Source organism: Aspergillus karnatakaensis, assembly GCF_047715665.1.
Source record: "Aspergillus karnatakaensis strain CBS 102800 unplaced genomic scaffold BJY04scaffold_9, whole genome shotgun sequence".
Taxonomy (NCBI): domain Eukaryota; kingdom Fungi; phylum Ascomycota; class Eurotiomycetes; order Eurotiales; family Aspergillaceae; genus Aspergillus; species Aspergillus karnatakaensis.
In genome coordinates this window covers 506,225-521,906 of record NW_027395721.1, presented here as the reverse complement: position 1 = coordinate 521,906, position 15,682 = coordinate 506,225, and the positions used below count along the sequence as shown (strand labels likewise).

At 51.3% G+C, this 15,682-nt stretch overlaps 7 protein-coding genes across 7 annotated transcripts; 4 read left to right on the top strand and 3 right to left on the bottom strand.

Annotated features, from left to right (window-relative positions):
* The first annotated feature begins 51 nt into the window (after positions 1-51).
* BJY04DRAFT_170313 (uncharacterized protein) lies at positions 52-996 on the top strand. Its single transcript, XM_073709216.1, has one exon. It carries the CDS (start codon positions 297-299, stop codon positions 774-776), a length of 480 nt encoding a protein of 159 aa, XP_073574578.1. The 5' UTR covers positions 52-296; the 3' UTR covers positions 777-996.
* Positions 820-2,069, bottom strand: BJY04DRAFT_170309 (putative tartrate dehydrogenase). The gene is made up of 3 exons (XM_073709215.1): positions 1,820-2,069; positions 1,262-1,752; positions 820-1,205 (listed from the first exon to the last, which is right to left on the bottom strand). Exons 1-3 carry the CDS (start codon positions 2,058-2,060, stop codon positions 864-866), a joined length of 1,074 nt encoding a protein of 357 aa, XP_073574577.1. The 5' UTR covers positions 2,061-2,069; the 3' UTR covers positions 820-863.
* Positions 2,070-2,214: 145 nt separating this feature from the next.
* Positions 2,215-4,419, bottom strand: BJY04DRAFT_170307 (CeGAL family transcription factor). Its single transcript, XM_073709214.1, has 3 exons — positions 3,440-4,419; positions 2,873-3,374; positions 2,215-2,813 (listed from the first exon to the last, which is right to left on the bottom strand). Exons 1-3 carry the CDS (start codon positions 4,359-4,361, stop codon positions 2,294-2,296), a joined length of 1,944 nt encoding a protein of 647 aa, XP_073574576.1. The 5' UTR covers positions 4,362-4,419; the 3' UTR covers positions 2,215-2,293.
* Positions 4,420-4,580: 161 nt separating this feature from the next.
* Positions 4,581-5,541, top strand: BJY04DRAFT_181981 (Zn(II)2Cys6 transcription factor domain-containing protein). The gene is made up of 4 exons (XM_073710272.1): positions 4,581-4,711; positions 4,797-4,810; positions 4,862-4,921; positions 4,969-5,541. The coding sequence occupies exons 1-4, from the start codon at positions 4,655-4,657 to the stop codon at positions 5,396-5,398; spliced, it is 561 nt and encodes a 186-aa protein (XP_073574575.1). The 5' UTR covers positions 4,581-4,654; the 3' UTR covers positions 5,399-5,541.
* Positions 5,542-5,605: 64 nt separating this feature from the next.
* On the top strand, positions 5,606-7,329 carry BJY04DRAFT_181979 (NAD-dependent succinate-semialdehyde dehydrogenase). The gene is made up of 3 exons (XM_073710271.1): positions 5,606-5,699; positions 5,751-5,838; positions 5,899-7,329. Exons 1-3 carry the CDS (start codon positions 5,670-5,672, stop codon positions 7,278-7,280), a joined length of 1,500 nt encoding a protein of 499 aa, XP_073574574.1. The 5' UTR covers positions 5,606-5,669; the 3' UTR covers positions 7,281-7,329.
* Positions 7,330-7,718: 389 nt separating this feature from the next.
* Positions 7,719-10,650, top strand: fluG (extracellular developmental signal biosynthesis protein FluG). Its single transcript, XM_073719866.1, has 3 exons — positions 7,719-8,933; positions 8,987-10,235; positions 10,300-10,650. Exons 1-3 carry the CDS (start codon positions 7,800-7,802, stop codon positions 10,527-10,529), a joined length of 2,613 nt encoding a protein of 870 aa, XP_073574573.1. The 5' UTR covers positions 7,719-7,799; the 3' UTR covers positions 10,530-10,650.
* A 374-nt stretch (positions 10,651-11,024) lies between these two features.
* BJY04DRAFT_170283 (putative sensor histidine kinase/response regulator) lies at positions 11,025-15,280 on the bottom strand. Its single transcript, XM_073709213.1, has 5 exons — positions 14,797-15,280; positions 14,590-14,731; positions 13,223-14,520; positions 11,418-13,159; positions 11,025-11,358 (listed from the first exon to the last, which is right to left on the bottom strand). Exons 1-5 carry the CDS (start codon positions 15,129-15,131, stop codon positions 11,120-11,122), a joined length of 3,756 nt encoding a protein of 1,251 aa, XP_073574572.1. The 5' UTR covers positions 15,132-15,280; the 3' UTR covers positions 11,025-11,119.
* Between the last annotated feature and the right edge of the window lie 402 nt (positions 15,281-15,682).

Here is a 15,682-nt window from a genome sequence, read left to right as displayed (position 1 = left end):
GGGATTATTGGGGAGGATGAGTTACAGTAGGAGATAGGGGTCAATAATCAACTTCGGGAGAGCCCTGCAAAACAGTCTGTACTCTGTAGTAAATCTAAACGAGCCAATCGGAAGGGCGGAAAAGGCACGGGGCCCTGAACAGTGCTATGAGCGGCCCCAACCTTAGCACGTTTAGCCTGCCCTAAGCCAGAGATATAAGAAGAGAAGCACCGGAAGCTTGATGTCCTCGCTCATGCAGGGTGTTTCAGGGTCTTTTCGTCCTCTTCACCTCACTTTCCTCCTCCGCAACCTCGAAAATGAACTCTCTTATCCTCCTCACCCTCATTTCGATCTCTCTCGCTCTTCCAGTCTCGCTTTCCAGTCCTTTAGAACAACAACCGCTCCTTGAGCTCAGCCCCCCAGATTTACAGCCTGTTACAGCCCTGAAAATCAGCCACGGCACCTTCGTCAACGCCAATATCACCAACGCCCACACCCCTACTGAGGACTATACTCAGACACTGCACGCATCGCAGACACCGTATAATTTGTTAGATCGGTACTCCGACGAACTCTTCGCCCTCTGCTTGTTGCTCCTCGTACCAATCACTCTCGGGATTGTCGAGCTTGCAGACCGTCTTTTGCGCTATCTTTCAGTCGAAGAGTTCCCCGACCGCGGAAGAGATCAACGGCGCCTGGAATCGCTCGAAGAAAGAGAAGAGTGGGTCCTCAGACGCAAAGAACGAGAAGTCAGAGTCGAAAAGTCTCGCTCGTGGTGGAGGTGCGCAAGGAGGTGAAAGGTGTTAATTCATCATTCGGTTCATTCATTTTGTTTCTATATCAACATGGCTTGAGAAATAAGGTATAGTACAAAGAAAGCGACACTAGTTCAAGCGCTTGATCTCTTCCACGACAGCAGAGGTCACTTCAACGGTTGTGGCCTTTCCGCCGAGATCGGCTGTTAGGACACCAGACTCGCAGACGCGCTCGACAACTTGCATCAGCTTGTCGGCGGCGGCTTCCTCGCCGAGCCAGGCGAGCATCTCTGCGGCGGTCCAGAAGGTCGCGACGGGGTTGGCGATGCCCTTGCCGGTGATGTCAAAGGCGGAGCCGTGGATGGGCTCGAACATACTCGGGTTCTGGCGAGTTGGGTCGAGGTTCGATGTGGGCGCAATGCCGATGGAGCCAGCAAGAGCGGCAGCAAGGTCAGAAAGGATATCGGCGTGCTACAACATCATTAGTACTCGCTAGACTGAAAGTTGAAAGAGGGAGTGTGACATACCAAGTTGCTGGCAACAATAGTATCCAAGCTCTCGGGCTTGAGCACCATCCTTGTCGTCATCGCATCAACGAGCATCTTATCAACAGTGACACCCGGGAAGTCCTTGGCAACAATGTTCGCGACTTCATCCCACAACACCATACCGTTGCGCTGAGCATTGCTCTTTGTGACAACGGTCAACAACTTCCTGGGCCGCTTAGCCGCAGTCTCAAAGGCAAAGCGCATGATACGCTCGACACCAACACGAGAGAAGATGGCGGTCTCAGTCGCAACCTCCCAGGGGTGTCCGCGGTGGGAGCGTCCACCTTGACCGGCGTACTCGCCCTCACTGTTTTCACGGACAATCACCCAGTCGAGGTCTCCGGCACCGCAGTTGCGTAGGGGCGACTGTGTGCCTCGGAGGACGCGGGTGGGGCGGACGTTGGCGTATTGTTGGAAGGGTTGGCAGATGGCGAGGCGAAGACCCCAGAGGGAAATATGATCGGGGACATCTGTGACTCGCATTAGCATTCGCATTCCTTTATCTCTTCTCTTAGAATAATACTAGAAAGCACGTACCTGGGGCACCGACGGCGCCAAATAGAATAGCATCATTCTTCTTCAACTCCTCCAATCCGCCATCAGGAATATACTTCCCGGTAGTCTTGAAAGTCTCAGAGCTCCAGTCAAGGTGTGTGAAGTCGAGAGAGAATGTCTGCAGCTTCTCTGACAGAGCCTTGAGGACTGTGACACCAGCGTCAATGACCTCGGGACCGATTCCGTCGGCGGGGATGGTAGCGATGCGGTAGGACTTGGTCATGATGGCAATTTTTTCTGTTGGTATAGAAAGCTAGTAGAGTGCTCTTAGTTCGATTTCAATGGGACTGAGCTGTATAAATACTTTTTCTCTCTTGTTTCTGGATAATTCTCCGATCCCCCGCACCGGAGAGAACATGTCCGCCGGACATGTCTTTGTCCGCTCCACTTCGCCCCTCAAGAATTCATCGCCGAGATCTTTAATTGTCACATGTAGTCGAGGTAATAATAATTGGTTTACAGTGTGTCCGGATTATATTGTACATTCTCCGCAAGGTCATAACTTTCGTGGATCAACCATGGCCCATCTGCCAAACTCCACAGGTCACCTATACCGAAGCCTTCTTCACCACCGCCACCACCCATCGAAAAGTCTGGAAGTCCCAGGCCGAGTCCGAAGCTCGGGGTCGCACCGAGGTTGTTCATCGCTTGATTACCGAAAATCATGGACGAATTGTTCCATTGATTATTTGCTGCTGCGACAGGGAGGGAAGTCTGGAGGAGTCCTTCTCCGGGCGTTGAGGGGGGTTGTGTTTGGAGATGCTCAACCGGGATTCCAGAGTCGAGGGTATCTGATGTAGTAGCTGGGTCTTTGTCTCTTCTATCAGCATCGCTAATGCTTGGCTGAGTAGGAGTTCGTTGTTCTGGGGTTGTAAGGGCGGAGTCGAGGTCACGGATTGCTTCAATGCAGGTTTGCGGCCAGGTATTGCCGCGGCGGGAGAGGCTCTGGAGGATCGAAAGACCACTTTTGGCATATCTTCTCTTGCTGGTCAGTTCACTTGCTTAGCTCCAGAAATGATAGTTATAGGTGGGTACCTGGACGCTGAGGCTGCGGGGAACTGGCCCTCCCATGCGGCGTAAATTAGGATTAGACAACTCATCCAGACAGCCCAGGTGAAGGATGGCCATATCAAAGAGATAGAAGTGCCAGATTCTTTGGAGAGGTACTGGCGTAGTGTAGTGAGAATTGACCGTGAGGATTCGATGCAAATTTGTAAGGCGGTGCGGTATTCTGATGAGGATGCCTCGGCTGCCAGCAGCGGGCGGTTCATGGAGATTATAGCTTCATGGCGTAGAATTATGAGGAGAAGTCGATGAAATGGGTCAAGGGAAGTAGATGTGATGATTTCCGTATCGTCGTGCTCGATGGGGTGAACGTCGTCGTAAACTTCGTTCCACCAGTGGGTTAATTCCCCATGAACCTGGGTCGCGTCAATGGAGTCTTCTCTGTGGATAATCGACTTGTTCCGTAGCTCAATAATGCGCCCACGAACACGCGCAAATTTCGCTAAATGCCCTAGGAGGCGAAGTCTGGGGTCTGAATAGGAGAAGCGAAATTAAAACTCATCACGGTTGAGTAAGACCGGTTAGGGGGAGACGTACCTTCATCCGCCGGACTATGGATTTCCGCGTTGGGGTAGCACACGTCGATATCATCATCTTGGATTCCAAGAGGGATTCCCAGTGCTTGAGAAAGGTATCGCTCAAGGCAGTAAATAGACCAAAACAACCGGCGGCGAGTGGAGGTCTCTTGAGGACTAAAACAGGAGAAACGCACAGGACAGCGGTGTAAGCCAAGATGAAAGGCAGTACGTATGATGACACCACCAACCCGTGAAGCCGCGTTAAGCCGGAGAAGAGAAGTGAGAAATAGTTGGACCCCAAAGGCTGCCTGAAGAATAGGAATAGTTGGTGGTTCGCAAAAGAGCGTATGAAGGCTTTCCATGGCCTGATGAACAGACCTAAAGACCAGGGCTACCGGCACGGGGCTCTGGGTACTAGGCGACCTTGCTTGTCGTCGATCCATAAGTGAGAGCGAGATGATTGAGCGCACAAGTATGCCATCTGCAGCGGAGATGCTGCTGAACCCATCGCGACTGATATGCTCCAAGACTATAAGCACTGCCGGTCCAGAGACGAATGGGAACATGGGATGCCAGTTTTCAAAGTAACCCCGAGTCCATTGCACCAGGGTTTCAAAAGGAAATACGTTTGAGCTTGCCTGGAAATTCAGCTCATGTGGCAGCCACAGATCCGGTCGATAGTGTTGGTGTTGGTGGTGCAGCTGGTCGTCTTCTCCTGGGACCTGCGTGTCTTTGGAGACCTGCTGAGGCTGGGTGAGATGGGCCGACCGACGCGCAAAGGCATTATAAACAACACGAATGAAGTGAATCCCACTTGACGAGCCCAGGAAAGAGGCAGATCCGTTGTCAGTGGATTTGCGCATCACCCCCAGCTCGTGGGCCTTTGGGGTGAGCTTCTGGCGTTTGGCGGGAGAACCATGGTTAGAATTGCCAGAGTCCATGAAAGAGGTCAAGACGGAGATGGCCGTTGAGATACATGCAGCAGACTCTCGAGGCTCGAGGAACGCGAGGACAAGAGAGGAAGAAAGGAGACTGAGGTTGGGAGTACCTGGCAAGACAATTGAGGTCGGCGCTTGGATTTTCCCAACCGGCAGCTGATTGCTTGAATTTCCCCGCAAAAATCCAGCCTCGCGCGAACGATCTTCTTGACGTTTGAGAATCTAAAAGACACTTAAATTCCCCAGTTTTCTTCTGCTTACCCTTTCCTCTGCTTGATCGCCCTGCACCCCAATCAATGGCAGAGAAACAGAATCCAATAGCATGTGAGCCCTGTCGCCAGAAGAAATGCAAGGTTTTCCTCCCCTGTCTCCCCCTTGGCTTCGCTTTCCCCCTTCTCCTCACACGTATCCGTAATATATAGACTAATTTTAACAAAGTGCGACCGGATCCTGTTGGTTCCCCAACCTGATTGACTCGTTTCTCTCCGTACTAATCGACAAAGACCTGTCTGTTCACAGTGCTCCGATCCCGCACGATGCATATACCCAGAGAGCGGGAAACGGTACCTCTGCCACTTCTTGTTAATTTCGCATTAACTGATAACCCTAGTGGCCTCCCTCAGGGCTATATAACTCATCTTGAAAATCGGCTCGCAGCAACGGAACGAGCCCTATACAGCTCTTATGCCTACTTACGAACCGTCTCTCCTCGATCGTTTAGCATAATCGATGCGCCTCAACCAACGTTGTCGCGAACAGCTGCGGTCAATGAATGGTCACGACTTTCGCTGAGCAATCCCGAAGATCTGGAACGTTGGTGGACGGAGAAGGCCCGGTTGTATGGGAGTGCGGAGGGCGAAGCGCCGTCGGAATGGAGTCCGGGGACAGCTGGAACGATCTCCAGGGATAAGGACGCCCCTACAGCGACTAGTCTGAATAATCTCAGCCATCATCACATTCAGGCTCGTCCTTCAGCAGGATACCCAAGGGAGGGACGAGCGGAGCGCCTAGCAGAGCTGGAGCCAGCTATCTACTTCTAGCATTGTTTAGATATACAAGAATCACGGAGATGGTTTCATACAACTAAGCTCAAGCAACGGGATAGTGGAGTGCGGAGAAGACTCCAAAGTTGCAAACTAAAAACCAAGCAAGCAGCCATCGCCGAGATGGCCGAGAAGCCGATAAGATGAGGGGTTGCGGAGTCTTTTGCTTTGCCTCTCTTTTTATCCTCCGTGCTCCTTGATTCTTCTTCGACAGTTCCTCGACTACGACTACTTAATCAACTTTATCATCGTTACTGATTTATTGAACATGGCTCAGCATTACAAATTGCCATTTGAGGTATGTTCAATCCTGCTCCAACCTATTTACGCTTTATTAATGACGTTCCAGCTAGACAACCCCGACCTGCTCCACTCCGATTCATTCGTCGGAAACGCTTGGGTTACAGCGAAGAGTGGTCGGCGGTTCGAAGTCGTCGGTAAGATTACGATGTATTGCCTCATTTTCCGCTGCTACGGCGCTAAACAGCAATCCGCAGATCCTGGTACCGATACACCATGGGCGAGCTGTCCTGCAAACGCCGCTGAAGATGTCGACTCTGCCGTGCAAGTTGCCCACGACGCATTCGAGAAATTCAAGAAAGTCAACCCTCGCCAACGTGCACAGTGGCTCTTGAAATGGGACAGTCTCATTCGCGAGGCGAGAACTGATCTGGCCAAGATTCTTACTCATGAGACAGGCAAGCCCATAGCCGAATCGTACGGTGAGATCGACTATGCTACGGGGTTCACTTGGTGGTTCGCCGGGGAAGCAGAGCGTATACAAGGGACAATCGCCGTCCCCGCCGCCCCCAATCGGCGCGTGTTCACCGTCAAACAGCCCATTGGTGTTGCGGCAGCGCTTGTCCCCTGGAACTTTCCCATTGCCATGGTTTTGCGCAAGGCTGGTGCAGCTTTCGCTGCCGGGTGCACTATGATTGTCAAACCAAGCCCCGAGACTCCCTTGACAGCATTGGTGCTGGCATACCTAGCTCAAAAGGCTGGATTCCCCGCCGGGGTCTTCAATGTGCTGACAACAGACCTGGAGAACACACCACCTCTTAGTGAGAGGCTATGCAAGCACCCCCTCGTCAAAAAAGTTACTTTCACCGGATCAACCCGGGTTGGCAAATTGATTGCTTCGCATTGTGCACACGGTCTGAAGAAGGTCACCCTGGAGCTTGGCGGAAACTGTCCTTTTGTTGTATTCGATGATGCCAACATTGATCAAGCATTAGACCAGCTAATGGCTCTTAAGTGGCGCCACGCAGGGCAGGCATGTATTACGGCTAACCGTGTGTACGTGCAATCGGGAATTTATGACAAATTTGCGCAGTTGCTCAAGGAGCGCACGGCCAAGCTGGTCATCGGCCATGGTGCCAGCGATGGCACCACACTGGGGCCGCTCACAACGCCGCGCAGTATTGACAAGGCCCTTAGTCAAGTTGACGATGCGCGGCGACTGGGCGCGGACGTAATTCTTGGGGGAAACCGAGTTGAGGGGACAAAGGGGTACTTCTTCGAGCCTACCATCCTCAAGAACATGACGAAGGACATGCTGGTTTCTCGCGAGGAAACCTTTGCCCCTGTGGCTGCTCTGTATCGCTTCGAGACGGAGGAGGAGGCCGTGCAACTAGCCAATGACACAAGTATGGGCTTGGCTAGCTACGCCTTCACCAAGAATATCGACCGCATGTGGCGACTATTGGAGAATTTGGAGGCGGGTATGATTGGTATGAACACAGGCAACTCATCTGCAGCCGAATCACCCTTTGGAGGTATCAAGGAGTCCGGATATGGCAAGGAAAGCGGAAAGGAAGTGGCTGTCAATGAGTACTTGGTGACCAAGACTGGAACCTTGACGATCGAGGGACAGTATTAAGTTAGTGAAGCTGAAATTGGAGACAATTTATCACAATTTTTGTTCTTGAGCGACATGACTCGTCTGACGAACTATATTCCGCTGCGGAGCTCTCGTATCCACGTCAATAATAAGGGTGGTCTTCAGACTGCGCGCATGGCGCTAGGTAGTAGGAGGCCTAACTTCTAAGACTGTGATCGGCTACGATTCGGTCTCCGCGAGACTCTCCCACTGAAATCAGAGGAAGAATGACTTATTGGTAGAACCCGGAGTTCCAAGTTAGGAGTTGGGACCCTTGAACGACGAGATGTACTAATAATTGCTTCTTTTTCTACCTAATCCATCGATCCCTGCTGAGCTGACGTTTTCTAGTGGGTAAGCCAGTCAGTCAGGCGTCCTCACCTCATCCTTTCGTTTCTTCCTCTCATTTCTGCTGCAGCTTCTTAATCCACTTTATCCCAGTGGTGTTCCTATATAATTGATCCTCCCTTCCTCTTCCTTTGTTTCTCAATCGATCCTTGCCGGGCTCGTTCTATCGCCATGGCCGACTCCGACTCCCTGTCTTCTCTTCGCCAACTCATCCAAACACACCCTCTCATCGACAATCACGCCCACAACCTCCTCTCTCGGTCTGCTGCGTGTGACTATGCAAAGTATCCCCTCGAGCAAATTGTCTCCGAAGCTCAAGGAATCGCCCTAACAAATGCTACTGCCACGCTGCCGTTTCATCGGGCTACTGCTCAACTCGCTACTCTATACCAATCTGAATCATCCAGCTGGAATCAGCTCAAGGCCGCTCGAAACCAACTCGTCCAGCGTGACTATGATGGGCTAATCCGCCGGTGTCTGGAGGGTACGCAAGTTCTTCTGCTTGACGATCTTTTGACCGATCAAGACGTCGAGCCATTTGACTGGCATGACCGCTTCACCGCATCATCCACCAAGCGCATTGTGCGCATCGAGGCTGTAGCCGCCCGCGTCTTGTCCTCAATTGTGCGTGAGGGGTCAATTCACACAGGATCTTCTGACCCATCTGCTCTCGAACCTCTCTGGGAGACCTTCTCAAAAGACTTTAGTCTTCGAATCTCGGACGCTATCGTCGACCCCGCTGTGGTGGGGTTTAAATCCGTGATATGTTACCGCACTGGGTTAGATGTCCAGCCAACCGATGACTCTGATGCAAAGCCATTGCTCCAGTCCTTTGCCCGTACAGTCTCGCAAGCTACCGGATCCACTCCCCGTGTGGAGGATAAGCCGCTGAACGACTGGCTTGTTCGCCAGACTCTTGGTCTAATCAGATCCGCCAAAAAGTCCCAGCCAAACAAACCCTTGCAGCTACATACTGGCTTAGGTGATAACGACATTAACTTACTCCGATCTAATCCTGCCCACCTTCAGGCACTCATTGCAAGGTATCCTGAAGTCGATTTTGTTCTGCTACATTCGTCTTATCCATACACACGCGAAGCCGGTTATCTGGCAAGTGTCTATCCTAATGTCTATTTGGACCTTGGAGAGGTTTTCCCTATGGTTAGTCGGGATGCTCAGGAATCCATCGTTCGCGAAAGTCTTGAGCTTGTTCCCTCTACTCGTTTGTTGTGGAGTACCGATGGCCATTTCTTCCCGGAAACCTACTGGCTTGCCAATAAGCAGTTCCGCGATACGCTAGAGAAGGTATAGACATATTCATACATTCGAGTCACGGAAGGCTAGACTAACAGCGACAGGTTTTCGTTGATTATGTTGAAAACGGCGATTATACCACAGAACAGGCCAAGCAAGCCGCAGTCGACATCCTCTTCCACAACTCGAACCGGTTATATGATCTGAACGAACAGTCACCATCTGCATATAACCCGATCTCCGTGGTGGATTCACTTTCTCGCGTGCCATCATCTGATCTCCTCGAGAAATTCATCCGAAGTAATCCGGATGTCAAGTATATCTGGATGCAATTCCTTGACTATACCGCCACAGTCCGTCTACGCATGTTCCCAATCTTAGAGTTCGCGAAGATTGTACGCAATCAGCGCCGCATCGGTATATGCGTGGCGGTCCTTTGGATGATGCAGGATGACACAATAGCTGGAGGTTCAACCACGGGCCAATTCTATATGCTGCCAGATCTGTCTACTCTGCACCCAAATGTTGGGATCGTCTCCAAAAGCGCCACTGTTATGACTTGGTGGAAGACCGAGGATGGTGATCCCTTAGAAGAGTGCCCACGTACGAGATTATTAAGTATTACAGACAAACTCAAAAGCGAATTTGACATCCAAGCCACTTGTGGATTTGAGATAGAGGTCGTCTTCCTCAAGCCAGTCATCAGCCCTACAACCGGCGAGGAAGAAGACTGGGCCCCTTCGATAACCAATCATTCGTGGTCTCAAATGACCCGTGAAACGCGTCGCATGCTTCCTCTAGTCGAAGAAATTGTCGAAACCCTCGCCTCGGCCGACATATTCCTAGAACAATTCCACTCCGAGTCATCTCCGGGACAGTTCGAATTCATTCTGCCACCTGACTCCCCAGTTGCTGCTGTGGACACTCTCATAAGAGCTCGACAAATTATCACATACACCGCTGAGAGGCACGGTCTTCGCGCCACCCTACATCCTCGCCCCTATTCCTTCGCAGCCGGTACAGCCTCCCACGCACATGTTTCCATCTCACCCCCGACGAAAGAAGCATCTTTCCTCGCGGGTGTCCTCCACAACTACCCCTCCGTAGTCGCCTTCACCCTCTCCGGCGACGCAAGCTACGACCGCGTGAAATCAGGAATCTGGGCCGGTAGTGAATGGGTCGCTTGGGGTACTCAGAACCGCGAAGCACCCATTCGAAAGATCTCCCCAGGACACTGGGAGATCAAGTCCCTCGATGGCCTAGCAAACATGTACCTCGCAATGTCTGCCTTTTTGGCTGCGGGCTATACCGGTGTGAGGGAGGATAGGCCCCTCACGATCAAAGACTGCGCACGTAAGTCCACAACAGGCATTCCGTCTCCCGGGGCTGATTTACACAACTGACGCACGATATGCAGATGACGCAGCGAGCCTGAGCGACGCTGAGCGTAGCGCACTCGGTATTACAACCAGACTCCCTAATACGCTTGCGAAGAGCCTCGAGGCGTTGGAGTCGAACGAACCGCTCCGGGAACTTCTCGGTGCAAACTTGGTGACAAACTATATCATGGTGAAACGGGCAGAGAGCAAGAAGCTCAATGCAATGGACGAAAAGACGCGAAGAAAGTGGCTGGTTGAGAGATATTGAAGCCGTCCCAAGCTCACTTGCTCTTAACCCCTTGGATGAGCGCCCTGATTATCCTGCAGGTCGTGATACATGAGGAAGGCGTGAGCAGGAGCGAAGCCACCGGGCCGCTCTTTCTCACTGGAGGTATATTTATAGTTAGACTCGTGTCTATATCAAAGAAATCACTATACACCGAGGTAGCATAAGATCGTTTCAACGAGTAGATTCATCTCTGATATTCATTCATCACGAACAGGCCGTCACAATCATGCCTTATCAAGTCATATATCTATTTAAACAGGGGGTATCACTCATGCTGTCATATACGTGTACGGAGCAATCCCAAACCACAAAACCAGTGGCCGAATCAAACGCTCCCAGACCGACCGAACTCCAGTCCCAGATAGAAACCCGAACATAGAAACAAATAGTAGTAGATGGTCCTCAAAACGCCGATCAACCCGCCGAGCCGTAAGCTGCAAGAGCAAAATGTGCTGAGTACAACGAACAAAACCCAAAAGCATGCACCACGCCATACACAATCGAAATGCAGCTGTGTCGTGAGATAAAATGTGTATGAATCATTCGAGTAACGAACAGACAAGGTGACTTCAGTTGAAGGTCTTTTGCCTCCATTCATCGAGTAGTTTGGAAACTTCCTTAAACGAGACGGGCTTCGTGAGGAAGAGGTCAATCCCAGACGCGAGGGCTTCGGATTCGTCGCGCGCACTGCTCAAGCCAGTAAGAGCAATTATAATGGCCGTAGTGGAGTTTTCAGAGCCACGTTCTTTCTCAATTGCGCGAATAGCACGAGTGGCTTCAAAGCCATTCATGACAGGCATTGATATATCTGCCGTGTACTTATTAGCCACAAAATACAAAAAAAATTGGAAAGAAGCTGATGCTTACCCATAAATATCAAGTCATAACCCTCAGGCGTTCGTTCCACCGCGTCGACTGCGAGTTGCCCATTTTCAGCAGAATCAAAAGTTGTCAACTGACGCTTCTTCATGAATGTGAGCATCAGGTTGAGGTTGATAGAGTTGTCGTCCACGACCAGAACCCTCGGACTGCGCTCCTTTTGAACGTCAGTGGTTCCAGCCACCGCGGGAAATTGGAGCGGTGAGGGCGGAGTGGAGACCAAGGGAGTATCGCTATTTTCAGAGCTTGTTTGGGAAGGCGTGGACTTTCTCGAGCCCGAAACAGTTGAGCTTACTGCATCTGTGAGGTCCGGGGTGTCGCCCAAGTCTTCAAAAGCCTTCGGTTGATCTTCAGGTATTGCGTTTATTTCGGATAGAAGGGTTGTCTTTTTTCGAAGAAGTGGGCGTTCCGGCAATTCTAACTGACCAGGGCTGGATAGAGCGCCGGCCTGAGTGTCGAAGCATTTCCGAATCGTGCGTGCCAACTTGTAAGGACCGCATGGCCGGGTAATAATGCTCACGATATCGCCCAAGGAGGACAACTGAGACCGTGCGTTGCTATAATCAATAGACCTGTTGCAAATGATGAGAAGTGGAGGGAGAGGCGTCGTAGTGGTGATCTTAGAAGTGTGCTCGGCCAGGATGTGTTCGTCTGCCAAAAGGATGTCGACCGCTGCTTCGGACGACCATGATACCAGCTCGAGGCCATACCAATCAGTCAGGTACCGGGAAACAATTGACCATAAAGAGTGGTCCGCTGTATGTTTAGGATCCATACCGAGAACTGCGGCTCGCTTGTTGGTGTAGTTGTTGCGTAGAAGGTCGCAGTCGCTTGTCACATACTTATCTGCCGCCGGCTGGATTGATCGTACGTCCGTGGTGGTAGGGGCGATTACTTCCACATCGTCGGTAAGACGCGTAAGTGGTAGAGTGACTTTCACGGTCGTTCCTTCCCCAGGGCGACTGTGTACGTTGATGTTTCCATTCATAGACTTGATCAAACTTCGCACAATTGACAGCCCCAGTCCGGTCCCTACCGCAAGCGTGTCTTCCTGGGCAAATGGAGTGTACAGTCGGCCGCGCAAAAATTCTTCAGATATGCCTTTGCCCGTATCTGTCACCGTCAAAGTCACCAAGTCCTCCGCGGCCTGACTAGGTGGGAAATCTGGTGTTTCGCTGACTTCAAGCTTGAGGGAGACGCGGCCGACTTCTGTGTACTTCATAGCGTTTCCAAAGATGTTCATGATAATCCGCCGTAGAGCTCCTGGCTGAGTATGATAAATCCAATCATTTTGCGCGATGTCCGCAACAACTTCAACGTCGCAAGGTGATCCCTGATGACCAAGGCGACCGGGTTTCGGTATGTCCGCTATCGGACTCATTGGATGAGAGGAAGACTTTTGGCTGTATGCGTGACCTAGGCACACCCCTTCCACCACTTCTTCGGCTAAGAGCGCGAGATCAATTGGCACGAATGTATCCAGACCAGAAGAAGCCTTATCGTCAGCCGCTCCAAGGGGCAAATCTTTATTCTTCTGCTTCAATTGCCGGGATTTGCGCTCTAGTGAAACGATCTTGCTAAAGTCGAGGACCTGATTCATTGTGTCCAAGAGCGTCCGACCACAGGCATTGATGGTTTCTAGTAGCGACCCCTGGAACTCGTCTAAATTCGTACCGCTCAGAAACTCGGCTGCCGCTAGAATGCCATGTAATGGACTACGAAGTTCGTGCCTAATTGATTGGATACCCAGTTAGCGCTTCAACCATTTGTTAAATGATCAAGTGACTACTTACGATATACTCCCAATAAAATCGCCTTTCTGGCGATCCGATATGAGAGACTCCAGCCGGCTATGCTCCACCATGATTGAAGAACCGAACCCTAAGACAGAACTCAGTTCGACGGATGAACTGAAGACGCGGGTTTCCAGGGTATTCCAGCAGAAGCAACCCGCAAACCACTGCGAACTCGCCGCATTCCACAAAGGGACAAAAAGGACTTGACTTGCGTTGGGAAAATAAGTGTTCAGCAAAGAATTTTCGATGTGTCTCCATCGTTTGGGCGCGTTCTTAGACAATTCGGCTGGTTTTCTGTTTCGAGAGCGACTTCTTGGAGATTCAGCATTCTCGTCGTCGGAACCCGAAACACTGCCATCGCGATGGAAGGACCAAAGCTTGCCTTTGCTGTACCGACGCAGAAGCTGTTGGAGGAACCCGGTCTCAAGGTTGGCCGCAGGTGAGCTCACCGTCGACCCAGGTCCAGGCGCAAAAGGTTCATCATTAGTAGACATGGCCAAGACCGAGGCAGGGTTCGTGTTCTCAGCTGAAAAATCGCTTCCGGAGTCAATGTCCGTCGCCGGAGCGTTGGTGACTTCGAGAAAAACAACACCACCGTTACCATCCAGCTCCAAGCTCTCACGCAGCAAGTTTGCTGCTCTTCGAAAAGCCCAGCAGTTTCCGTGCGACTGGTCTAGGCCCTTAAGTTCTTTGCGCTGAGTTCCGGACCACCATTCAGGAAGTGGTGTTGGGGGACTGGAGGAGCGGCCAAGATCGCCTTTCATGTCCGATACTGAGCTGAAAGACCGGGCGTCATTGCTGGGAGACCGTTTCAATGGGATGTCGAAGCTATTCAAAGAGCCCACAGAAAGATGGTTACCTCTCTGAGCGGAAGAGGAGGGGGTGCTAGGCATTCCAGAAATGCTGCCTGCGTACGATGGATGGGCAGAATCGACAAAACTTGAACTGCCCTCAACGAAATAACTCAGGCCCCTAGATAACCTGGAAGCGCGCCGGCCTTCCGAAGCTTGTCGGCTGACCTTAAGGAAATTCATGATTAAAATAGACAACGAACTAAGTATTTCCTTCTCTCCTTGTGTCAGTCCATCGTGTGGTTTCGTATCCAACAGGAAAAAGCAGCCGATATTGATATTATTCGATTCAGTTGTCAGCGGAGTCCCGGCGTAGAATCGAAAGTAGGGGTCATTCTGGACGAGAGGAAGGTCTTTATAACGGTCGTCCTTGCTGAGATCATTGATTTCGAGAAAATGGAACTCGCCGCGTTCTTTGTTCGAAGGTGGAAGATTGACGGTATTCTGGATGAGGTTCAAAGCTTGTCAGCACTGGTGGCTTGATTTGGGTCAAGTTAACTATCATAAGCATACCCTGCACATCGTCCAAGCGGCCGAGGAGAGGGTGTGGCAGCCGTCCCACGTTCCACTTTCGTGAGACTCATAGGATTTCCGGGCACCAAGGAGAGATTTCGAGCTCTGGGCTATAATAAACTGGGATGAGCGATCCGAAACGCTAGATTATTGAAGAATGAATCAGCACGTAAGGAAACTTGACTGGGCTAACAGGACGAAGTATACCTAATCATGACACGTTCCACATCGAGGCGGAGAGCCGCCAGTTGCGCGAAAGATTCTAACGTCGCATTGTATTCTCCGAGTATGAGGGCCTCAGGGAGCAGATCAAGGGTAGTTGGAGCGAGCGATGCAGAAAGTGCTGGTGATGTAGGACCGACGGATGTAGCATCTCCGGCGGGGCACGCAGATTGTTGCTGGAGCGGATCTGACTCGCTCCCTGAGGGCGTCCGTAATAGTCGGTCTGGGAAGAAAGAGCGCTCTGGCTGAAAATATCGATAAACCTCTCGGGCTCGACGACCGTCCACATGGTCTTCATTTTTCGATCGCGACGGTGTCATTGTTTTTCGAGCTCGAATCCGATGAGGTAATGAGCAGAAGGCAAAGGGGGTTTAATTGTTAGTTGATAGAGTCAAAGGAAATTGATTACTGATTTTCCATTCTGGGAAGTTGAAGATGAGACCCTGCAGTGGTGAGGGGTCGTCTTGCGGTGCAGTATAGGTAAGAGTTGAAGTGAGGATGGTTGAAACTCCGAGGTGGGATGAACAGAAAAGTTTTTGAGACGAGAGCCCGATCCAAGGTGGACAGATCAGGCTGAGTCAAAACCAGCAATCAGGGATCAAGAAGGATAGAAGCGAGGATGAGATGGATGCGCGGCCTCTCATTTCCAAAACTTGGAAGCGGACGTGGGAATGCAGCACACCGAGCACAGGCTGTGGCAAGCCGCAACAATCATCCATCAACCATGATTTTGAGCCCCGAAGTGGCCGCCAGCCTACTGCCATGCTCTGGCAGAAGACTGGCGAGAATCTCAAACATCAATGTCATGATTGCCCCATGGTATCATCCCCAAGGATCGCAGTCATCGACAAGTCTGCGCTCCAAATGCGGG